Source organism: Panthera pardus, unplaced genomic scaffold, assembly GCF_024362965.1.
Source record: "Panthera pardus isolate Hobbes unplaced genomic scaffold, ASM2436296v1 HiC_scaffold_24, whole genome shotgun sequence".
In the NCBI taxonomy this organism is placed as follows: domain Eukaryota; kingdom Metazoa; phylum Chordata; class Mammalia; order Carnivora; family Felidae; genus Panthera; species Panthera pardus.
In genome coordinates this window covers 128,774,209-128,799,804 of record NW_026526810.1, presented here as the reverse complement: position 1 = coordinate 128,799,804, position 25,596 = coordinate 128,774,209, and the positions used below count along the sequence as shown (strand labels likewise).

At 45.2% G+C, this 25,596-nt stretch overlaps 1 protein-coding gene across 2 annotated transcripts in view; it reads left to right on the top strand.

Moving 5' to 3' along the window:
- Positions 1-25,596, top strand: part of DDX24 (DEAD-box helicase 24) — a 34,464-nt gene that overhangs the window by 4,176 nt on the left and 4,692 nt on the right. The window contains exons 1-8 of one of the 2 annotated variants that reach the window (XM_019462153.2): positions 7,057-7,171; positions 8,323-9,039; positions 16,405-16,917; positions 17,956-18,109; positions 18,393-18,908; positions 21,026-21,101; positions 23,898-24,086; positions 25,442-25,571. In XM_019462153.2, coding sequence (XP_019317698.2) covers positions 8,328-9,039; positions 16,405-16,917; positions 17,956-18,109; positions 18,393-18,908; positions 21,026-21,101; positions 23,898-24,086; positions 25,442-25,571 — 2,290 coding nt within the window. In that variant the 5' untranslated portion in view covers positions 7,057-7,171; positions 8,323-8,327. Of the gene's footprint in view, positions 1-7,056; positions 7,172-8,322; positions 9,040-16,404; positions 16,918-17,955; positions 18,110-18,392; positions 18,909-21,025; positions 21,102-23,897; positions 24,087-25,441; positions 25,572-25,596 lie in introns of those variants that run through there. The other variant, XM_019462155.2, reaches the window with a different exon arrangement.

Here is a 25,596-nt window from a genome sequence, read left to right as displayed (position 1 = left end):
AGGTGCCCTTGAAAAGAACTTTCTCCAAAAAGAAACCTGAAGACAAGAGGAGGTAGTCTCCAAGGAGAGAATTACATATGGCCAATAAATATATGAAAAGATGTGCAATCTCACTAATAGTAAAATTGCTTTTTAAAGCAGATAACTGTGTGTGTGTGTGTGTGTGCATGTGTGTGTGTGTGTGTGGCATCTATTATTGGTTTATTAGTCAAGGTTTAACTACAGTAGCAGAAGTCACTCCAGCTCACTTAAGCACAATGGGTTTTAACACAGGGAATTAGGTGCCTTCAAAGAGTTTCAAGATTGGAGGAGGAGGTTCAAGGTTGAAATTCCATCCTCAGAATGACACTGAAGACCTGGACCACCGACGGTGCAGCAACCACTACCAGCATCAAGAAACTGAGACATCAAGGGGTGTCTGGGTGGCTCAGTCGGTTAAGCATCCAACTCTTGATTTGGGCTCAGGTCTTAAGCATCCTGCTGTTTCTGGAAACCAAGGTCCCACTACTGTGATTGGCAGCTAACGCCCTGTCCCCCTCCCACTTTCCAGTTCTGGCACAGGGGGGACTATGTGGCACCATCCAGGTTATGCACAGAACTGGTGCTACACGGGAGTCTGGGGAACATGGACGTTAGCTCTCCGTCGTGGAGAATTTAGAACAGGGGATGAAAGAGAGATGATTGAGAACCTCTTCAATATCTGCGGCAGGTAGTAATTAACTGAAAACACGCAGTGTTTGCCTGGGCAAAGAGAGGCGAACCCTCTCCTGCTGGGCTGGGTGGTGTGTATTCTGAGGCATACTTTCTGGCTAGCAACACGAGACAGATAATAAAAGCTTCCATTCCATTTGACTCAGAAATTTTGCTTCTTGGAACTCACTTTAAGAAAAGAGTCAGACACACGCACAAAAATATCAGCCCGCGGATGGTCATCATGGTGTTACTGATGACAGCAAGCCAATTGTTTGAAACAATAGGGAATATGGAGTAAAAATTTCGTGCCTCCACAAAATAGAATTCTGTGCCACCACTGATGATAGAGGCAAAGGCAGGTTTGCCATGGAGTGAAAAAAGAAATCTGAGCTCGGGGACCCTTGCCTGTGCTGGCTCCTTCTAAGACCCCGAGAGCGATTCTGGTCATGTGCTCACATCACTAGTCTCACTATTTGCAAAAGTATGATATTCTAAAAGTAATTGGCTAAGACAGTTGTCTCTTTCCAATCGGACTTCCCTCAGCCCTACTCCCCTGGTTTTGGATGACATTGTAATTATAATTTTTTTAAAAGAGCTCTCCCTCCCCAGTTATGTAAGCTTCAGTCCTCTAAAACCTGGATCATTATGATAAGCCTGCCCTTTAATCTCCATCACCAGTTTTACCCATCTCCCATCCCCCCACCGTCTGGTAACCATGAGTTTGTTCTCTATAGTTAAAAGTCTGTTTCTTGGTTTGCCTCTCACGGTCTTGTTTGTTTTGCTTATTTATTCCTTAAGGTCCACGTATGTGTGAAATCAGATGGTGTTTGTCTTCCTCTGACAGATTTATTTTACTTAGCATAATACCCTCCAGATCCATCCATATTGTTGCAAATGGCAAGATTTCAGTCTTTTTCATGGCTGAGTAATATTCCATTGTGTACATATACCACATCGTCTTCGTCCATTCGTCTGTTGGACATTTAGGTTGCTTCTAAATTTTGGCTAATGTAAATAATGCTGCAATAAATATACGGCTGTGTGTATCTCTTTGGATTCATGTGTTTGTATTTTTTGGGTAAACAGTAGTGTAATTACTGCATCCTAAGGTAGTTCTATTTTTAACTTTTTGAGGCAACTCCATACTGTTGTCCACTGTGGTTTTATCAGTTTGCATTCCCACCAATAGCGCGTGAGGGTTCCTTTTTCGCCACATCCTCACCCACATCCGTTGTTCATTGTGTTTTTGAGTTTAGCCATTCTAACAGGTGTGAGGTGATAGCTCATTCTAGTGATCTGTATTTTCCCGATGATGAGTGATACTGAGCATCTTTTCATGTGTTTGTTGGCCCTCTGGACGTCTTCCTTGGAGAAATGTCTGTTCACGTCTTCTGCCCGTGTTTTTGATTGGATTATTTGTTTTTTGGGTGTTGAGTTGTATCAGTTCTTCTTTTTGAGTTTTTTTTTTTTTTTAAGTTTATATATTTTTTGAGAGAGAGAGCAGGGGAGGGGCAGAGAGAGAGGGAGATCGAGAATCTGAAGCAGGCTCTGTGCTGACAGCAGAGAGCCTTACGCAGGGCTTGAACTCATGAACCACCAGATCATGACCTGAGCCAAAGTTGGAAGCTTAAAAGAATGAGCCACCCGGTGCCCCGAGTTGTATCAGTTCTTCCTATATTTTGGATACTAACCCTTTATTGGATATGTCATTTGGAAATATATTCTCCCAGTCAGCAGGTTGCCTTTTAGTTTTGTGTCCTTTGCTGTACAGAAGCTTTTTATTTTGATGTAGTCCCGCCAGTTTATTTTTGCTTGTATTTCCCTGGCCCTGGGAGACATTTCTAGAAAGATACTACTACTGCCTATGTCAGAGAAATTACTGCCTGTGCACTCTTCTAGGATTTTTATGGGTTCAAGTTTCACATTTAGGTCTTTAATCTATTTTGAGTTTATTTTTGTGTACGGTGTAAGAAAGTGGTCCAGTTTTCATTCCTCTACATGTTGCTGTCCAGTTTTCCCAACTGGACAGCGCTCTCTTTGTTGAATTAGACTGTCTTTTTCCCATTGGATATTCTTTCCTCCTATGTTGAAGATTAATTGACCATATAATTGTGTGTTTATTTCTGGGTTTTCTCATCTGTTCCATTGACCTATGTGTCTATTCTGGGGCCAGTACCATATTGTTTTGATTACTACAGTTTTGTCATATAACTTGAAGTCTGGAATTATGATACCTTCAGTCTTGTTTTTCTCTTCCGAGATGGCTTTGGCTACTTGGGGTCTTTTGTGGTTCCCTAAAAATTTTAGGATTACTTGTCCTAGTTCTGTAAAGAATGCTGTTGGTATTTTGATAGGGATTGCATTAAGTCTGTAGATTGCTTTGGGTAGTACAGACATTTTAACAATATTCACTCTTTCCAATCCATGAGCATGGGATGTCTTTCCATTTCTTTGTGTTGTCTTTGATTTCTTCCATCAATGTTTATAGTTCTCAGAGCACAGGTATTTCGCCTCTTTGGTTAAGTTTATTCCTAGGTATTTTATAATTTTTGGTGCAAAGTATAAATGAAATTATTTTCTTAATTTCTTTTTCTACCGCTTCATTATTACCATGTAGAAATGTAACAGATTTCTGTATATTAATTTTGTATTCTGCAACTTTAGTGAATTCATTGATCAGTTCTGGTAGTTTTTTGGTGGTGTCTTTAGGGTTTTCCATAGACAGCATCATGTCATCTGCAAATACTAAAGTTTTACTTCTTCCCTACCAATTTGGATGCCTAGGACTTCGAGTACTATGCTGAATAAAAGCGGTACCCTAGATTTGTCTCATTTTCCATGACTGTGTTGAAGAAGCCAGTCGTCTTATAGAATATTCCACAATCTAGATCTGCCTGACTGTGTCCTCGTGATTAGATTCAGGTTAAACAGTTTTTGGTAAGAATACAATGTGAGCAATGTAGTTTTTTCAAAAACTTTTTAATTTTGAAGTAATTGTAGAATTACAGGGAGTTGCAAAGCTCGTACCCAGAGGTTCTACGCCCCCTTCACCCAATTTCCTCCGGTGACTACATCACCTGTAGTGCTAATCCAAGATCAAAACTAGGAGATTTGCATTGGTAGAGGTGTGTGTAGAGTTCCGTCATTTTCTCAACGTTTTTTTTTTTTTTTTTTAACGTTTATTTATTTTTGAGACAGAGAGAGACAGAGCATGAACGGGGGAGGGGCAGAGAGAGAGGGAGACACAGAATCGGAAACAGGCTCCAGGCTCCGAGCCATCAGCCCAGAGCCTGACGCGGGGCTCGAACTCACAGACCGGGAGATCGTGACCTGGCTGAAGTCGGACGCTTAACCGACGGAGCCACCCAGGCACCCCTGCGATATGCCCTTTAGACGTGGGCTTTTTTTCACTCGACCTGATGCCCTTTAGATCCATCCAAGTTGTGTGTACCCACTAGTTCATTCCTTTCTAATGTTGAATAGATGTACCATAGGTTCCCCCTCCCCCAGCTTTATTGAGATATAATTGACACACAACATTGTGTAAGTTTAAGGTGTACAACCTAACGGCTTAATATATGTAGATATCACAAAATGATTACCACATACCACACTTTAACCATTCACCTATCTTAGGACATTTTGGTTGTTTCTAGTTTTGGTAACAAAGCTGCTATGAACTATGAACAGATACTATCTGATGAGGTCAGTACTCATTGTCACTTTTGGTGCTAGGTTCAATGACAATGGATGGGGGGAACCTGTCTTCAAGCTAAGGTCAACTGTTTTCTCATTCATTTATCCACAAACAGCTATGACCCCCTAAGTCAGCCAGACACGGACTAGATATTTTAGGGGACACCAACACAAAGCTGAGGGGAATTCCTTGGGGGAACTTGTAATCTAAGAGAAGTTAGACAAGAAGGTAAATCTCCCAATCAAATACAGAGCTGAAAGTACTATGCTTTATACAGAACACTCGGGGAATCCAAAAGAAGGAGATGCTTGTTGAACTAAATTATTGTTAAGTCTGAATTATACTTCACTCAACCTTGGCCACAAGTTTTAAGCAATGTTCTGCAAAGACATTCTCTCTCCCAGCCTCTTCAATTTCGATCCTTTTGTACTTTGAAGCAGGCTTTGAGCTAAGTGTCATGAAACTGATGTTAAGACAATTTCCTTGCTAGGTCTAACACTCTCCAAGGAACCAAGCAAGGAAACTCTGCACTTACCATTTTCTTCTCAGTATTTGTGCCTTCACTAAAACGGACTCAGACAGAATGCCATTTTAATGTCTCATCCATAATAATCAGGGGGAACAACACCCTGTTGTCTTGTGAAAAAAAGAAGACACAAAAATGCCATCTAACATGATGTCAAAATTTCCACCTCACGTGCAAATTTATAACTTCTCTCTTTTCCCCGGCTTAGGTCTGATCCAGGCTCTGAAACAAAGAGCTGGGGAGAGGGGAAGTAATCTGCTCCTCACCTCTCTTTCTTTTACTTCCTCCCCATGCAGCTGCTTTTGGGGACTTCAGGGTCAACTGAGCAAAGCTGCAAGGAATAAAGGGGCAAAAGACTCCCTTAACTTAGCTGGTGCTTGCAAATCTGTCTTGGCTGTCCCACAGAGTTGTCTCCTCCACCATGGAAGACGCCCAAACAAAAACTACCCTTTTCTCTCCTGGAATGCTCTGATGGTTAATTTCCTGCCTCCACTGGGATGGGCCATTGTGCCTGGATATTTCGTCAGACATTATTCTAGATGTTTCTGTGAAGGTGTCTTTTTGGATTACATTAGCATTTAAATCTGTGGATTTTGAGGAACACAGATTACCTTCCACAGTGATGGTGGGCCCCATCTAACCAGTTGAAGGCTTTAATAAAACAAAGACTGCATCCCCTCAGTAAGAAAGGATTCTGCCCATTGGCTGCCTTTGGACTCTTTGGCTGGCCTACCTTATCTGAGTTTGAATATGTCAAACCTCCACAATCACTGTGAGCCACTCTCTTAAAATAAATTTCTCTCTGTATATACATATCCTGTTGCCTCTATTTCTCTGGAGAACCCTAATACAGATGCTTTTGTCAGTTTTTCAGAGGCCTCCACTGAGAATCTCCACTATGCCCCATTTTGACTCCTCGACAGGTCCCCCAACTCCCACCACAGGGGCTCTATTTCTAGCCTGTTTCTGTTGAGGACCCTTTTCCCACCACACAGCCCTGTTAGGCAAGGTTCTCTCAGGACAATGCTGCAATACTCCAACATGTGTAACTAGCTCAGAGGGGACAGGACCCTTTGTCCTGCCATGTAGTAGGGACATGCACCCTTCCTCGTCACAGTGTCATCTAGACAGCTTCAGTCTCTAGGCATCAGACTGCTTCAGACACCACTTGGGCACAGGCTTTATGCCATCCAGCCTCTTGGGGACCCTGGCAATGTTCCTCAAGAAATGAGTTAAGTTCTGTCCCATGGTGGTTCCAAGATGGGGTGGGGAGGCTCACTTGACCTAAACTTTATGAATTCCTTTAGGACTTTCCAAGATCACCAGACAGGGACACCATATGGGAAATGTTTCCCAGGTGATGTGGTGATGCCCACATTGAAAGGAACATCATCTACCGTGAAGCCGATTTCTCTGCATATAACAAAGGAGTCAGTCTAGCTTGGTGATTAAAGCATGAGCTTTGGAGTCAGGGCAACGTAGCCTAACCATCAGTGAGCAACGGGCGAGGCATGAAAAAACTTGACAAAACAGCCCCTCCGATACAGGCTGGTTGGGGCTGCAAATTAGATGCTAAAACGTTTGCAAAAGGCTCCAGGCACGCACTAGGTACTTCATTCGTGGACAGCCACTGCACTGAAGCTAGACCAAGAATACAAGAGGGGCGCCTGGGTGGCTCAGTCGGTTGAGTGTCCGACTTCGGCTCAGGTCATGATCTCGCAGTTCGGGAGTTCGAGTCCCGCGTCTGGCTCTATGCCGACAGGTCAGAGCCTGGAGCCTGCTTCGGATTCTGTGTCTCCCTCTCTCTCTGACCCGCCCCCGTTCATGCTCTGTCTCTCTCTGTCTCAAAAATAAATAAACATTAAAAAGTAAATAAACGTTAAAAAGTATTTAAAAAAAAATACAAGAAAACTTGCGCTCCGGCGCAGGGGCCGACACTGAGCCGTTGGACGCTGAATGGCAGAGGCGCTTACCCAGCGAGCGAGACGCAATCGCACGTCTGGGAGCGCCAGGCGCTCCGTGCCCCCGCCCCCGCCCCGCCCCCGCCCCCGCCCTGCAGAAGTCCGCGATGCAGCCATAGCGAATCACCTAGCGGCGCCTAGCTGGGGGCGGGACTTCCTGCCGCAGGGCGCATGTCCGTGAGTGCAGGCCCCGCCCCGGAACTGCGGACGACGCTGCAGCTGCGGGAGAGCGGTGGAGGTGTGCGAGGCGGTCGGCCGGCGTGTGTGAAGGAGCCGCGGCGGCTTCTCCAGGCGGTCAGTACCGGGACTGGGGTCGGGCCCGGGGCTTCCGCTGCGGGTCTGTCTAAGCCGCTGGGTTCTCGGGCCCCGAGAGGGCGGCCGTCGGCCCCGCGCCGGGGGCCCCTGCAGTGGGCCTCCTGGCTCGGTGGTGGCCTCGGTCTGTCCGCTTCGTGCGCTTGTCTTGCCTGAGGCGGGGCCGAGCAGCTCGCCCCTCTGGGCCTGAGCACCCCCACCGCCGTCGTCGTGGAAGCCGGTGGTTTGCGGTCGTGGCGTCGCAGGTGCGGTGGGGGAAGCCTCCTTGCGTGCTGACGTGCTGAGCGCTCAGCCGCCATGGCCAGCGGGTGCTGACGTGCGCCACCTGGTAATGGTGTACCGATCCCCTGAGACAGACCCCTTCGTCATCCCCATTTTACAGGCGAGGACACTGAGGCTCACAGGGAGTGAGACGTCCGCCACAGACCCAAATTTGAACTACGCTTCACCTTTATCCTTCCTTCCAGGATCTGTCCTTTTTCCTGGCCTTTCTGGAAAGGGAGGAGATGGATCGAGTTCCACTCAAGCGGCCTCCGTTGAAATGTATTTTAAGTGACTTAAAATGCAATGCCAAAGCTGGATGGGCAAAGGCCAGAATGGTGGAATAGGCGTTTTGCCTTCTTGGAGCGAGGCGTGAGAAGGAGGAAAGGTCTGTGCCCGGATCATAAAGCCGGCCTCCTCTCCCCTCCCTCCAAGCCTCCTCATTCTTAATTCGGCCTTCAAAATGGCTTGGCTGTGGAAGGCTTTTTTCTCCAGGCTCTACGTAATTTTCTTTATTTGCGTAAAACGTTTTTGCGACTTAGATATTAGCAGGCGCCTCTCCCTTTTTAAAAGATGAGAACACTGACGTTCCGAGAGGATTAAGCGGAAGTGTCCATGGCACACAGGCAGTTGAGTATTGGATCTGGAATCCAAACCAGATGCAGCGTGTGCCTGCCCATCTCCTGCGTCCCCTCTGTTCCAGGCCCCGCTGCCTGATCTGTCGCTATGTTTCTTCTCTAACTTGATCTTCTCTCTGTCTGTGTCCTCACTTCTTTGCAGGGCCTGATACGCTCAGAAAATATTTGTTGCCTCAGAACCCTGTGCTTCTCAGTTGCCAACTTAATGGAACATTTCCTTCCTTTTCTTTTCAGTAACCATGAAGTTGAAGGAGACAAAATCAAGGCCAAAGCCGCCAAGCTATGGCAAATTTCAGACGAAGGGAATCAAAGTTGTGGGGAAATGGAAGCAGGTGAAGATTGACCCGAATATGTTTGCAGATGGACAGATGGATGACTTGGTGTGCTTTGAGGAACTGACCGATTACCAGTTGGTCTCCCCTGCCAAGAACTCCTCCAGTCTTTTCTCAAAGGAGGGGCCCAAGAAGAGAAAGGCGCAAGCTGTTTCAGGAGACGAGGAAGGAGAGTCTAGCTCCTCAAAGAAAAAGATGAAGTTGAAGAAGAATAAAGACATGGAGACTAGAGGGACCGGTGCTGAGAAAGAGTCTGAGGTCAGAGACGCTGCGCCAGAGCCCCAGGGAGATGGCACAGTTTGTCCTGATCCAGAGGTAGAGGAGATGGTATCAGAAAGCTCAGCCCAGACTGTTCCAAAAAAGAAGAAAAAGAAAGGGAAAAAAAAGCCGGAGTCTTCCCAGAGTACTATTCCAAAGGTGCCCAAAAAGGCAAAGACATGGGTGCCTGAAATGCATGACCAGAAGGCAGATGTAACAGCCTGGAAAGATCTTTTTGTACCCAAGCCGGTTCTCCGAGCGCTCAGCTTCCTAGGCTTCTCTGCACCTACACCAATCCAAGCTCTGACCTTGGCACCTGCCATCCGTGACAAACTGGACATCCTTGGGGCTGCTGAGACAGGTAGGGGCATCCTTAGCTGGCCAGGGCAAGATTGCTTCTGGGTTGAACTTGCGGCTGCTAACAGGTTGGATGGAGGTGGGAGAGGGGAATTTGGGGATATAACCACAGAAGCAGTGTTGGATGAAGGTGTTTCAAAGTCAGCCAGCTTTGGGCTGAAATCTGCCACTTTTAAAAAAAATTTTTTTTAAGTGTTTGTTTATTTTTGAGAGAGAGAGGGAGAGGGAGAGAGACAGAGCAGGAGCAGGGGATGGGCAGACAGAGGGGGAGACACAATCTGAAACAGGCTCCAGGCTCTGAGCTGTCAGCACAGAGCCCGACACAGGGCTCAAATTCATGGACCTCGAGATCATGACCTGAGCTGAAGTCGGACGCCTAACCGACTGAGCCCCCCAGGGACCCCTGAAATCTGCCACTTTGTAATTGGTACCTTGGACAGGTCACTTTATCTCTCTGACCCCTATAGCTCCCAGCAGTACCTACTTTTTTTGCTTTGTGGGTTAAATGTAAAGTTACAGTAACTTACACAGTGTATTGTAAGCGATCTGCACATGGTAGTTTCCCGTTCTTGAGCATTTCTAAACGGCCCAGAGGGGTAAAGTAGGGCTAAGTTCAGCCCTTCCGAGAGGTAGGTCTTCATTAGCGTGAGGAATAGGGGTCTCATTCACAGGAGTTGTCCCAAGGTACGAGGGCTGCTTTGGGAGTTGGTGAGTTCATGTCCTTGGAGAGATTTGAGTGTGTGGTAGATAACCATTAGGTGGATTTTGTAGGTAGGTGTTGGCATGAGGTACTGTTGGGTCTAGGCACTGTTGAAAGTTCCCTCATTCCCTGGGCCATCTAAGGCTTTGTGAAGCAATGGCAGGTTGACTTGCCCTCCATAGATGAAACTACCGACCGGAGGGCAGAGCTTGTACTACCTGGAGCTAAGTCCGGCTAGACCGGAGGTAACCAGAAGAAACGTACATGTAACGTGAGCCACGTCTGTAATTTTAAATTTCCTAGGAGCCATGTTTTGAAAAGGTAAAAAGAAACAGGTAAAAATTAATTTTAAAATCTATTTCAGTTAATGTAATTCATTGTAAAATTATGAGATGTTTTATATTCTTATTTCTTTCTTTCTTTTTTTTTTTTTTTTAACATTTATTTATTTTTGAGACAGAGAGAGACAGAGCATGAACAGGGGAGGGGCAGAGAGAGAGGGAGACACAGAATCCGAAGCAGGCTCCAGGCTCTGAGCTGTCAGCACAGAGCCCGACGTGGGGCTCGAACTCACGGACCGTGAGATCATGACCTGAGCTGAAGTCGGACGCTTAACCGACCAAGCCACCCAGGCGCCCCTATATTCTTACTTCTATAGTAAGTTTTCAAAATCTGACATTTTGAGCTTGCAGCTCAAATGTAGAGTAATCACGTTTTGGGGTGCCTGGGTGGCTCAGTTGGTTAAGATCTGACACTTGGTTTTGGCTCAGGTCATGATCTTGCTGTTCATGAGTTCAGGCCCCACATCGGGCTCTGCACTGACAGTGTGGAGCCTGCTTGGGATTGTCTCTCCCTTTCTCTCTCTACCCTTCCTCTGCTCATGCTCTGTCTCTCAAAATAAATCAATAAACTTATAAAAAAAAAAAAGTAAAACTGTCACAGAGTAACCGTATTTTAAGTGCTCGATAGCTATACATGGCTAGTGGCTATTCTTTTGCATAGGACTAGACCATCTGGACACTCTGTGCCTTGGATTTCTGGAAAGAGTGGTCAGGGTACTAAGGGTGAGGTCCTGTATAAGAGTCACATGGATGGGAGAGTAAGGAAGCCTCAGGGGAATGGAACTAATAATAATAATTTAGAACATTTTCTTAGATAAAATGTATCAGGCACTGTGTTAAGTACGTTACATTGATGAATTCAGTTCTTACGACCACCCTGAGATAGGTTGCATTATTCTCGTCTTACTGGTGAGGAGACTCAGCCTCACAGAGGACCGTGTCCCTAAAACTGCACAGCTGAAGGACCGTGTCCCTAAAACTGCACAGCTGAAAAGTGGTAGTGCCTGGATTCTAGTTGAGGTCTGTGTGCTCTTGAGCATTCTGCTCTACTGCTTTGGTATGTGCGGAGGCCTGGAAGTGGGTTTCTGGAAGCAGAGGCAAGGTTGTGCGACACACTGTTGCCAGACCCTGACATTTGGATTCGTACCTCAGCTCCTATCAGGTTATCTCTGTGGCATGCTGGGATTCTGCAGGCCTAAGATTCACAAAGACTTACGGGGGCCGTGAACAAGCTGCTCCCCGCACGGATAATGAATGTTTCCGTCACCCCCACAAGATGCTTTGGGCCCTTTTTTTTTTTTTTTTTAATTTTTTTTTTTTTAACGTTTATTTATTTTTGAGACAGAGAGAGACAGAGCATGAACAGGGGAGGGTCACAGAGAGAGGGAGACACAGAATCTGAAACAGGCTCCAGGCTCTGAGCTGTCAGCACAGAGCCCGACGCGGGGCTCGAACCCACCGACCGCGAGATCGTGACCTGAGCCGAAGTTGGACGCTTAACCGACCAAGCCACCCAGGTGCCCCCCTTTTTTTTTTTTTTTTTTTTTTTTTAAATTTTTTTTTTAACGTTTATTTATTTTTGAGACAGAGAGAGACAGAGCATGAACAGGGGAGGGTCACAGAGAGAGGGAGACACAGAAGCTTTGGGCCCTTTTTGTAATCTCTCTTTTCCTGGGTCCTGCTCCTTGTTCATTCCCAGACAACTTCTGATACGCTTTCTAGCACTGGAGATTAGTTTGTGTTTTCAAGACTTTTATATAATGGAATCGTACAATATGGACTTTTGGGGGAGGTGGGTGTTTTGGCTCTTGCAGCATAGTTTGAGATTCAACCATGTTATTACAAGTACCAATAGTTCATTCCTTTTTATTGATGAGTAGTATTCCAGTACATGGATAAAGCACAGTTTGGTTATCCATTGATGGGTATTTTTGTTCTTTGTAGTTTTTGGCTATTACAAATAAAACTATTGTAGGGGCGCCCGGGTGGCTTAATCGGTTATGTATCCGACTCTTGATTTTGGCTTAGGTCATGATCTCACAGTTTGTGCGTTTGAACCTTGCATTGGGCTCTCTGCTGTCAGCACAGAGCCCACTTTGGATCCTCTGTCTCCTCCTCTCCCTGCCCTGCCCCTGCCCTTCTACATTTTATTAAGACAACTTGTATGTGCGCACATGCGCTCTCTCTCTGTCTCAAAAATAAACAGTAAAAAAACACCTATCATAGATATTGGTGTATTAGTCCTTGTATGTGTATATGCTTTCATTTCTTTTGGGTAAATACCTGTGAAATGGCTAGGTGTTACGGTAAGTGTAACTTTTTAGGAGTTTTCCAAACTGATTATACCATTTTACATACCCACCAAGTTATGAGAGTTTGAATTGGTCCATGTTTTTGCCAACACTTGGTATGTACAGTCTTTAACCCTGGCTAATCTTTGAGCATCTTTTCAAGTGCCTGTTTGTCATCCATATTCCTTGGTGGATTCCTTGGTGATGCCTTGGTGGCGTCTTGTCAGTTCTCCTGCCCATTTAAAAAAAATTTTTTTTTAATGTTTATCTGAGAGAAAGAGAGTGCAAGCAGGGGAGGGGCAGAGAGGGAGGGAGCCACAGAATCTGAAGCAGGCTCCAGGCTCTGAGCTGTCTGCACAGAGCCCAACATGGGGCTCGAACCCATGACCCATGAGATCATGACCTGAGCTGAAGTCGGACACTCACCTGACTGAGCCACCCCGGCGCCCCTGATGCCATTGTAAATGGCAACTTAAAATTTTCTATTTCAGGTTGTTGCTAACAAATAGAAATATGATGTCTTTGTATATTGACTTACACCCTCCAAGTTGGGACCATCAAGTAGTTTCTTGAAGATTACAGCACATTTTCTACAAAGATGATGTTATCGTCCAGCCTAGATGCCTTTTATTTTTGTCTTATCGCAGTGACTAAAATCTCCAGTACAATTTTGAATTGAAATGGTATAGTGAGCACTATTGTTAAGTATCATCATTAAGTATGATATCAGGTTTTACTTGCCTTTTATCAGATTGAGAAAATTCTCCTCAGCTCCTACTTTGCTGAACTTTTTAAAATTTTTTTTTTTTAATATTTATTTATTTTTGACAGAAAGAGACAGAGCACAAGCAGGGGAGGGGGAGAGAGAGAGAGGGAGACATAGACTCCAAAGCAGCCTCCAGGCTCTGAGCTGTCAGCACCGAGCCCGATGCGGGGCTCGAACTCACAGACTTCGAGATCATGACCTGAGCCGAAGTCGGACACTCAACCGACTGAGCCACCCAGGCACCCCTGCTGAACTTTTTTATTAGGAATGCTTGTTGGGTTTTTTGAAATTCTCTTTCTACATTTATTAAGACAACTGGTTTTTTGGGGCACCTGAGTGGCTCAATCAGTTGGGCGTCCAGCACTTGATTTCGGCTCAGGTCATGATCTCACAGGTTGTGGGATTGAGCGCTGAGCATGGAGCCTGCTTGAGACTTTCTCTCTCCCTCTGCCCTCCCCTGCTCGCACTCTTCCTCAAAATAAATAAACATTAAAAAACAAAGATTAGTGGTTTTCATTTTGAGTCTGTTGATAATGGTGAAGTACACTGATTTTCAAATACTAATCCAAACTTACATACTTGGGATAACCCAAACTTGGTCACGGTGTGTTATTCCATTTATATATTGTTGGATTTGATTTACTAAATTTTGTTGATAAGTTTTGAATTTCTTTTCATGAGATGTTAGCTTGTAGTTTTCTTATAATGTCTTTGGTTTTGGAGTCACAGAGTCATTCAGGCCTCAGAATGACTTGAGTATTCTCAATTTTCTGAAAGTTTGTATAGAATTGGTTTGTTTTTTTTTTTCTACCTTATTTAGTAGAATTTATCTGTGCCTGCACTTTTAGTAGGATGGGTTTTAACTACAAATTTAATTGCTTTAATATATTAGAATATTTGTGTTACTTATTTTTCCTTGAGTGATAATTTTCTTTGCAGTTCCATTAGTTTTTGTTTCCTGTGTTGTGAAGCTCTGTTTTACTTGTGTTTACATGTTTAGGACTGTTACATCTTTTAAATGACTTTATTCCTTCCATTATGAAATGGCCCTCTTTATCCCCAGTCTTCTTTTTTCTAAAATCTTCTCTCTCTCATATTAATGTACCTTTTCCAGCTTTATTTTGATTCATGTTAGCATGGTGTGGTTTTTTTCATACTTGTACTTTTTAAAAAAGATTTTATTTTAAAGTAATCTTTACACCCAATGTATGGCTTGAATTTGCAGCCCTGAGAATGAGTCACATGCTCAACCAACTGAGCCAGCCAGGCTTCCCTCATACTTGTACTTTTTTTTTTTTTTTTTAATGTTTTTATTTATTTTTGAGACAGAGAGCATGAGCAGGGGAGGGGCAGAGAGAGAGGGAGACACAAAATCCGAAGCCGGCTCCACGCTCTGAGCCATTAACACAGAGCCCGATGCAGGGCTCGAACTCATGGACCGCGAGATCGTGACCTGAGCTGAAGTCAGACGCCCAACCGACTGAGCCACCCCGGCGCCCCCACACTTGTACTTTTAACCTACTTATGTCTTTGTATTTAAAGTGGGTTTCTTGGAGCTTCCAGGTTGATGAACATATCTGTGTGCTGGGAGGGTGGTGTGCCCCCATTCCACAGGGACAGAAGCCCTTGCACTTGGGACCCTTCCAGACCTTGCCCTATGTACCTCTTCACTGGCTTTTCATCTTTATAAAATATGCTTTATGTTAAACTGAGACTTGTGAGGAAAAAAATAAAACAAAATGGCATCCTTGTAGACAGCATATACTTGGGTCTTGCTCTTAAGTCTGACAGTCTTATTTGTTGAGGTCATTTATATTTTATTTGATTATTGGTAATAGTTGGGTTGTAATATGCTGTTTTACTATTTGCTATTCTCTTTTTCCTCTTCTTTGGGATTGAATATTTTTTGTGATGACATTTTATATCTTTTATTATTAGCTGTAACTCTGTTATTTCCTTTTAGTGGTTGCTTTTGGATTCATAGTATATATCTTTAATATGTTATGCTCTTCCTTCAAGTAATAATATACTATTTTATATATAGTACAAGAACCCTACAAAAATGTATTTCTATTTCTCCTCTCCTTTGTGCTTTTTGCTATATACTTTAGAAATCCAAAATGCGTTTTTATGTATAATAATTTTAAGTTTCAATAAGTTTAAACTTAAGTAATATGTTTAAATAAGAGAACGACGTCTTTCGTGTTTACCCATGTTACCATCACCATTTTTGGTGCTCTTCCTTTGTACGGATCCAGAATCACATCCAGTAGCATCTTTTGCACGGAAGATGCTCCCTTTAGTACTTCCTGTAGTCCAGGTCCTGCTGATGATAAACTGTTCAGCTTCTGTGTGCCAAAATGTCTTTATTTTACATTTGTTTTGAAAGGAATTTTTGCTAAGTGGAGAGTTCTGTGTTGTCAGATTTTTTTTTTTCAGGTGTTCAAATAAAGATGTAGTACTGTCTTCTAGCTTTGATGGTTTCTGATGAAAAGTGCCATTTTATCTGAAGTGTTAATGGGTCTGTTTTGCTCTCTTACAGTTCTTGCTCATAGTATACCTTGTTTTCTTGTGGGTTATTTTTTTTTTTTAACTGAGAGCTGCTCGTTTTCCTCTGAAAATTACTAGAGAGAATTCTTTGAGGCTTATGATAAAGGTTTCTTTCTCCAGAGATCATTTATTTGCTTTTGCTTGGGGCATTATAACTTTGGAACTACTTTAAATTCTCAACTTGCGGTGTCTTGTTGGTTTGTATTAACCACCTAGAGGATGTGAATTGGGGCGTCGTATACATTCAAAGGTCAGTTTGACAATGTTCAAACATAGAGAAAAGTGTGCTGATTTAAAGTTTTCTCAAAAACTAAAAAAATTGTCTTCTACTCCCACCTTCTCCATCTAAGGTCTTGGAAAACTATACACAGGTTTCCATTCCTCACACCCTAACGTGTTGTTTCTCCACAACAGTGACAACACGCACACACAAAACTTGTCGATCTGTTTAGAGTTTCAGTGCGTGGACTTTGTGTGTAGTTCACATTGGTGACCTTAGGCCTCAGGGCTAGTCTGCCAGACTCTTTTTCGGCTTTTAATTCCAGATGCCTCTGGTTGCAGTGCTGTGGGGGAATCTGTGCTGGGTGGAGGAGCTTTGGCTTGGTCAGCCTGGCACTTGGCCGTTTCAGGATCCCTTAGTCTGTGTAAAAGAAAGAGCCCGAGAGAAAAGGTATGTGCGTTTGTTGATTCGCACCGTTTTTGTTTTTGTTTTACTTCTAAGGAAGTGGAAAAACCCTTGCCTTTGCCATTCCAATGATCCACGCAGTACTGCAGTGGCAGGTGAAAAAGAAGCCCACTCCGACTCTAGGGAACCCAGGAGCATTACCTAGCGAGGCCTGGACCGAGGCCGGGACTGAGTGTGGAGTTTTGCCTGAGGAGATTGGAATTGAGGGAGAAGCCCTGCCCGGTGAAGCTGGACTGAAGGCTAGAGCGCCACCCAGCAAGATCAAGACTGGAGCTGCCGTGTCGGACCGGGCGCTGCCCCTCTGTGATGATGATGCTGGTGAAGGACCTTCTTCGCTGATCAGGGAGAAGGCCATCCCCAAGCAGGATGAAGGCAAAGAGGAAAAGCTGGATGAAGAGCAGACTGGAGGGTTAAAGCAAGAGCTGGGTGGCAAAATCGCCACCTGTAAAGCACATCCGAAGCGCCCTTTGCTCGGACTGGTTCTGACTCCTACCAGGGAGCTCGCTGTCCAGGTTAAGCAACATATTGATGCCGTGGCCAAGTTTACAGGTGAGGTTTGTTTAATTCCATTTAATAAATATTTCCGAGGATCCTAGATGGCGGGGTGGCAAAGGTGAATGAACTGTGGCTCCTGCCCTTTAGGGGAAATCTTTCTCTCCTGCCAGAGAATTAAGCCTTACAGAAATTGTTTGATGCTTTGTCAGTTCTCCTAAGAATGACACACAGCTAATGCCGTTCTAGATGCATGGGTAGTTAGTTAGTTATTGCAAATGGTGGATGCTTAGGGCAGAGATGGGCAAAGTGTAAAGAAAGTGCAGCCATACCCATTTGTTTACATTGTGTCTGTGGCTGCTTTTGCACTATCAAGGCAGAATGAAGTAGGGCCATTTAACTCACTAGGCCAAAATGTTTACTATCGACCCTTTAAGAAAAAGTTTGCCAACCTCTGGCTTGGGGTGTTGAACTTACTCTTTGAGGGAATTCCTTTTGGGATGGGCTGCACAGTGTGAATTTTAACTTTATACTAAAAGCAGCAGTACTTACCAAACTCTTACTGTGTGCCAGGCATTTTGCTAAGCACTTTGCCTGCATGATCCTATGTGTTCTTTCCACATTGGATACCTTGAGAAGTCCTCCACGAGAGAAGAGAACAGAACAGTAGGCTATTAGAGGAGGTTCAGAGTCATTCTAATTGAGGGGGATGGCAGGGTTTCTAGGGAGGTGTGTGATAGCTGCAGAGTGACATCTTTCCCAGCGTTGTGCGCTGCCGCTCAGTTTTCCGGGAACTTTGGATGTAAATATTCCTGGGTTTGAATCCAGGTCTTCTGTTGTTGATAGAGGGGAGGGAGTAGAAAGAAATGAGGTTGGGGAAGCAGGCAAGGCCTAGATCATAGAAGACTTGATGTGCCTTCTAGGAGTGACACCAACGGTTAGGCCAGGCCCACTCTTTTAGCGCCATCCAAAAAGAGACGGGAGCTGTCCTGGTGGTTGATCGCCTCTGCTAATCTGGGAGCACCTATGTCAGCCATGGCAGAAAATAAGCAGCCAGACTGAATAACAGGGTCTCTCATATTTTGTGTACCATAGGAATTAAAACTGCTATTTTGGTTGGTGGAATGTCTACGCAGAAACAGCAGAGGATGCTGAACCGCCAGCCCGAGATTGTGATTGCCACTCCGGGCCGGCTGTGGGAGCTAATTAAAGAAAAGCACCCTCATTTGAGCAATCTTAAGCAGCTCAGGTAAGTGACAGTACCTCTCCTTTCCCTTTCCCTCCCTTTCTGAAGTGGACCTGGGGTGGCATGGTAGTATATGCAATACCTTCTCCTTACCACTGTGTGCCACAGTGTGGTGCCAGCCAGACTTGGGCCTTTAGAAAACCCAGTGTGCATGAGGAAGGTTAGTTGAGGCCCTGGGGGTGGTGGCATGTGTGTGTGTCTCTGTTGAGAGCTGCGGTGGTAGTCGAGTGTGCTGTAAATGACTCCTGCTACTAACCAGGTTATGTGGATCTGTCTGGATCTGCAGGTGCCTTGTGGTCGATGAGGCTGATCGGATGGTTGAGAAAGGCCACTTTGCTGAGCTCTCACAGCTGCTAGAGATGCTCAGTGAGTCCCAATACAATCCAAAGAGACAGACCCTTATTTTTTCTGCCACACTGACCCTGGTACATCAAGCTCCCGCTCGAATCCTTCATAAGAAGCACACGAAGAAAATTGACAAAACCGCCAAACTTGATCTCCTCGTGCAGAAGATTGGTATGAGGGGCAAGCCCAAGGTCATTGATCTTACCAGAAATGAGGCCACAGTGGAGACACTGACAGAGACCAAGATTCACTGTGAGGCTGATGAGAAAGACTTCTATCTGTACTACTTCCTGATGCAGCATCCGGGCCGCACGTTAGTGTTTGCCAACAGCATCTCCTGCATCAAACGCCTCTCTGGGCTCCTCAAAGTCCTAGATATCATGCCACTGACCCTACATGCCTGCATGCACCAGAAGCAGAGGCTCAGAAACCTGGAGCAGTTTGCCCGTCTGGAAGAGTAAGTCAGGCCTGTACCCAGAACCCAGGCTCTAGCCATTACATCAAGGTTGCCAGGACGGTGGGAGAGGGTGGGAAGCTACCTTCTGACATGGAGGCCTTATCAGTAGAAGGTAGCCCTTTTTTGCACATCATGAAATAGGCTTACTCTCACTAATGCATTTAGTTGCTAATAATGCCCAACAGAAACTTTCTTAACAATGAGTAATGGTAGGGGCTCCTGGGTGGCTCAGTCAGTTAAGCCCTTGATTTTGACTTAGGTAATCTCATAGTTGTAGGATCGAGCACAGAGCTTGCTTACGATTTTCTCTCTGCTTCTCTCTCTGCTCTTCTGCTCCCGCTCTCTCTCAAAAAACAATAATGAGTAATGGTGATGATAATACCAACTGTTATTGAACACTTAATGATACAGTAAGTATAATGCTGGCGTTTTAAATACATGACCACATGCATTGAATTCTAACATCCTTGAGAAGGAGCAGAATAGATTCATGGTTAAAAAGAGAATCAGATTGCTTCAGGTCAAGACCTTGGCTGTGCCACTTCTAGCTGACCAAATTACTTCAGTTGTGTTTCACTTCTCTCATAATTAGCATAACAGTATAATAATAGAAGCTAATTGAGAGGTTGTTGCATAGGTTAAATTAATTTATACATATAAAGCATTTAGAACAATGCTTGGCCCGTAGTGTGCACTTGCTAAACGTTAGCTTTAATACTTATTTCGTATCATTTATTATCATTATTCTCATTTTATAGATTGAAAACAGTAAGATCTAGGAAAGCTTGCCCAAGGTTTCTCATGAAAGTGACTTTCTCTGAAAGTGACAGAGCTGGGCCTCAGACAAGCGTGTCAGGCCCAGAGTGCATGCTGTGTCCTACTGTGCTGTTACTGTGCATCTCTTTTTGGGCCAGACTGTTGCTCAGACAGCAGTGTGCGCGTCGTCAGGATAAGGGCCTGTGAAGGTTGAGGTTGAGTCTAGATTGACTTCTGCACTGTGTTTTGTCCAGTTACAGAGTGATTAGTTTCCAGAACAAGTGTCTGGTTTACCTCCCTTGGAATGTTGCCAGATAGAATTTAGTGGTTTACTTGATCAGAGAGTAGGACACGATGGCCCATGGACCAAATCTGGCTCACTGCTTGTTTTTATAAGTACAGTGTTATTGGAATACAGCAAGGCCCATTTATTTATTGTTTCTGGCTGCTTTTGCACAGAGAACAGCAAAAGTTGAGTAGTTTCAAAGCCCAAAGTGATTTACCATCTGGCACTTTACAGAAAAAGTTGCCGCCATTGACTTAGAGCTGCGGTCTAATGTTTTATAAATTTTAATTTGCATACATTCTTATGCCCTACATCAGAGCTACAGGGAGTGGGGATTCTGAGAAGTCCAGAATCTTACGTTTCGAAGACATACATACCTCAGGTGCTTTTGACTTTCTTTGAAGTACGCATACATTAAGAAACATTACCCAGTGAAATTATGTCATGCTTACTATGAACCGGGCACTGTTCTAGGTAATAGAACAGTGAATAGTGCAAAGTCCTTACTGTTATGAGGTTTATGTTCCAGTGGAGGGAGATGATAAATTGAAAAGCAAGTTTGTAGTTTGTAAGGTGATGCTGAGTGCTGAGGAGCAGAGTTGTGCAGACTGTGGGGTATGGTCAGGGAGGTTTCTCTAAGAGGGAGGGGTTGTAGCAGAGTGTGGACAAAGCAAGGAAACCGGAATGTCTGAGGAAGACCTTGTAAGGCCTAAGGTGTAGCAAGTTTAATGGTTTAGAGGCCAGGGCATGTTTGGCACGTTTGAAGGAAAGCAAGGATGTGTATGTGAGGGAAGTAAGTGGGACGGTGATAGAAGACAAGGTCTCTGACCTAGAATGGGCTTGACCTCATTTAAGTTACTGAAGGTAGCCTTTTATTGCAGGGTGTGGCTTGTCGATTGTGGTCAGCGAGACCCCACTTTGGATCCTGGCTTCACAAGTGAACGGCCGTGTTTATGCCTTGGGAGTTAATCTGTCTGAACCTCAGTTTCTTTATCTAGTGTATTCAGCAGGTGGTAAGAATTTGATTAATGATAGCTGTTAGTTGTTATTAATGAGCTTTGTCTCTCCACCACAGTTGTGTTCTCCTGGCAACAGATGTGGCAGCTCGGGGCCTGGATATCCCTAAAGTCCAGCATGTCATCCATTACCAGGTAGGGCAGTAGAGACTTTGTTGTGCTAACTGGGGAATTTTTTAGGTGAAGGTTTGGGGAGGGAGCAGGAGGGAGGAGGAATTGTTGGTCCCAGGGCCTCATGCAGCAGAGTACCACTGGCGTCTAGTGACCGACTAGCTGCTGTCACTTTCAGAATACTCACGAGATTTCTTTTTTTTTTTAATACATAATTTATTGTCAAGTTGGCTAACATGCAGCGTATACAGTGTGCTCTTGGCTTTGGGGGTAGATTCTCGTGATTCATCGCTTACATACAATACCCAGTGCTCATCCCAACAAGGGCCCTCCTCAGTGCCCATCACCCCCCCCCCCAACCCCCGCCCGCCCAGTCAACTCTCCAGTTGTTCTCTGCATTCAAGAGTTTGTGAGATTTATTCTTTTTTTTTTTTTTTTTTTTAATCTTTTCTAATGTTTGCTTATTTTTAAGAGAGAGAGTACGTGCACGCAGGAGTGGGGAAGGGGCAGAGAGCGAGGCACAGAATCCGAACCAGGCTCTAGGTTCCACGCTGTCAACACAGAGCCCCACTCGGGGCTCGAACTCATGAACCATGAGATCATGACCTGAGCCGAAGTCGGACCCTTAACCGACTGAGCCACCCAGGCACCCCTCATGAGATTTATTCTTAAAAAACCTCTTGGCATTTCTGATGTCATATCGTCCCTTTCTCTGATTTGGACAAACTAATTGATACTTACTGGCAGGTTAGAGTCTTGTTTTCTTTCATGGAATGGGCATAGTAGCATGTAAACTGGCTATCCTGGTATAGAGAAATAGAAGAGTGTGGTAGCTTAAGACCTTCCTGGGCTTAAATCCCAGCCATGTAACTTTACGCAAGCTATTTTAATCTCTTTAAACCGTATGTTTTTATTTGTTAAATGGAAGTTATTATAGTATCTACTTTTCTAAGTTTTTTATTTTAATGTTTATTTTTGAGAGAGAGACAGAGCATGAGTAGGGGAGGGGCAGGCAGAGAGAGGGGACACAGAATCCGAAGCAGGCTCCAGACTCTGAGCAGTCAGCACAGGGCCCCACGTGGGGCTTGAACTCACAAACTGTGAGATTATGACCTGAGCTGAAGTCAGATGCTTAACCGACGGAGCCACCCAGGCGCCCCTCTGAGTTCTTATTAAAGTGAACTAAGTTATTATGTGTGAAGAGCTTAGAAAAACAGAAGGCACATCCTAAGCACGTACTAAATGTCAGCTGCTATTGATACTGACATTAATTAGTGCATGGACCTGGTGAATATTAGCATAGCGTGGTGGTTAGGAATATGGGCTCCAAAACCACACTTGGAGCGTTTGAATGCTTGTGGCCTGCTTCATAGTTGGTTAGCTTTGGGCACGTTACTTGGCATCTCTGGTTTTCAGTGTCATTGTTTGTAAACTGGGAGTCATAATGCTGCTGAAACCCTAGGGTGATGATGAGAATTAAATGGGCTCCTGCTGATGAACACCTCCCACAGTGCTAAGTACCCAGTAAATGGTAGCTATCTGGCGTTACTATTTCTCCTTTCTAATTCCTCATGCTTTAAAAAGTCTTTCAGGCTGCCAATTCTGTTTAGCAAATCTTTCTTCATCCTTTTTTGGGCGAAAGAGGCTGAGTCAGTCTTTGTGGGAGATATCCAGATGAACAAAGCATAATCCTGGCCCCAGAGAAGTATCAAGTCCACTAGAGGAGATGAGACGACCATAGCCCTAATTTAAGGCGAAAGGTGTTAGAAAGTTGTAAAATACAATGGGAGAGGAAAGTAACTTCCAGTTTGGGAGGTCGGAAAGAACTTCCTAAAAGATGCTTTGCATTTAAGAATGGGGAGGATCTGGGTATGTAGAGGTGGAAGGAGGAAGGAACGTGTGGAAGTGGGCAGTTGGCCATGAGTTGGGGCGTATGTTGGGAGGAGAAAGTGAAGAATGGCCGGTAGACCTCATTTCTAGCACCATTATGAACAGTTCATAGTGGCGCTGAGAGCTGCATTGGAAATGATCGTGTTATCTGGACTCGGTGGAGAAGGCTGTTGTTGATCAGCGGTGTGTACCACAGGAGTGGGAAGGGATTGTCAGTGCCCATCCACACCTGTGGGTGACATGTCCAGTATATATTAGAGTGGAGGCAGTGGAGCCCAGAGGTCAGCATAGACTTTGAAGTTGGACTGCTGTGGTTCAAATTGTGGCTCCACTGTTTATTAGGGGGTATTGCTTAACATCTGTGTGTTTCAGTTTCCTGGTCTATAATACGGATAATCACGAAAGCGTCTATTTCGTGTTGCTGTTTGTGAGGAGTAAGTGAGATAATACATGCAAATGCTTAAAATTGCCTGGCCCGTTGTAACCACTCAGTAAATGTTGGTTCTGATCACCATGTTCAATCATTCATGTAGAGTTACTGAAGAACCCGCAGAGTTTCTTTAGTTAGAGTGGGAATTATGGTCAGAGCTTTGGCTCAGGAAGATTACAATGGCAGTTTTGGGTTGGGTCAGGGAAAGTGGGGAGGACGAGAGAAGAAATAAGAAGTGACTGTCATTGTTCTTTTGGGTGGTCACGAGGGTCTGGAAGCAGGGGAGGGCAGAACAGGGGCCATGGGAAGGCAGACCCTGCACAGTGAATGGGCTGAAGAATTAGGACTAAGGGAGAAGGGCTGGATCGGTCCACATTGCTGGAGAGGTTTCTGCTGCCTGACTGGGAGGGAGGGAGGTGCAGCATTGGGTTGCTGGCCCTGAGGGGAAGAGCACGTTGGGTGACGGCCACACGTTGACATCCCTGTTCCACCTTTGGCAGGTTCCTCGCACCTCGGAGATCTATGTCCACCGAAGTGGTCGAACTGCTCGGGCCACCAATGAAGGCCTCAGCCTTATGCTGATTGGGCCTGAGGATGTGATCAACTTTAAGAAGATTTATAAAACCCTCAAGAAAGATGAGGACATCCCACTGTTTCCTGTGCAGACAAAGTACATGGATGCAGTCAAGGTAGAAATAAGTGTTACAAACCCAGTGCTAACGAGGGAAGGGATCACGCCGCAGCCTCACCTTGCTGGGAGGCTCTAGCAGTAGGAACCTTAGAAACTAAGTAATGATTCTGCCAACAACTAACAGGCAGATTCGTTAAAAAAAGGAATGGGGACACTGGATGTGGTGGGAGAGAGAAATTGATGAGTGTGCAAAAACCTAGGGAATTTTCTTCCTGAGCCCTTTCTTCACTGCCTGCCCCTGGAGCCTCTGCCACTCCCTGTCCACTGGACAAGGACCATGAGCGTGGCTGCCTGGACATTGCATCCGGTGGTTGTAGGGAAGTAAGGTCAGCTTGTCTCGCTGAGGCACATACTAAAGGTTTGTCACATTCCTGAAGCAAATGCCAGTAATTCCTACCTTTGGGGTTTTACATTTTAACTCAGTACGCATTCAGCTGAGCAGGTGCTGCTAACTGTGGGCCATCGTGTGTCAGGTACCAGAGCCGGGTGGGTTTTCTTCCATAGAGATCCACTGGCTCGTGAGGCAGGCTGAGCCCGTGCTGAAGTTTAGGTACAAATGGAACACCATGGCACTGGTGGGCATTATGGTTATATTGGTAGGGGAGGAGGTTTCCTCCAAGCTTCTCGCCTGTAGAGAGGTAAAGAGCAGACAGAATTCCAGGAATTGAGGGAGCAAAAGCATGGAACCCTTCAAGGACTGTTGGTTCCTCTGGCTCGAAAGGAGTGTTAGCCGTGTGGGGAAATACAGTGGGAGGTGAGCTTGGAAGAATGGAGATGACCGAGGATTTCCCGTCAGGAAGGTCGGGAGCCACCCTGGCTTCCTGTGGCTCCTTTCCCCCGCACCACAAGGTCTCTTCCATTTTTCCCGTGTTTCCTGTCATTGCAGCCTGGCCCCGACACCCACAAGCAGGAGAGTTGAAATGTTTTTGGCAAAGGACGACATGGAAGAGAGAAGGCGGTTCTCTGACTTTGTCGACCCCGTGATCAGTCACAGTGGGGCCCTAACTCAGGACTATTGGGGTGTTTCAGGGTCCCAGCTCAGCTTGGGAGCTATCGGTGGTGTCTGGGGAAAAGAGTTCCCTCTGGATACCTGGAGATTGGCAGTCCAGCTGCGGTGAGCTTCCAACAGGTGGGGCTGTTCAGGTTTGTCATTTGGAAAGCTGGCTCTTGTGATTTCATGTGTTCGCACTCGTGCACCGATTGCCCTCTTTGCTTTTGTCAGGAACCAGAACAGATTCATTTTGATGGGAGCTGATCTCAGGGGCTTTTTTGAAAACCACAACTTCTATGAGCCTTTGCTTCCTAGAGGCTCAAGCTTCTGTCAAATGAACACTCTCTACTCCTTTCCCCCAGGAACGAATACATTTAGCTCGGCAGATTGAGAAAGCTGAATATCGGAACTTCCAGGCGTGTCTGCACAACTCTTGGATCGAGCAGGCAGCAGCTGCCCTTGAGATTGAGCTGGAAGAAGAGATGTATAAGGGTGAGCGGGCCGGGTGGGATTTGAA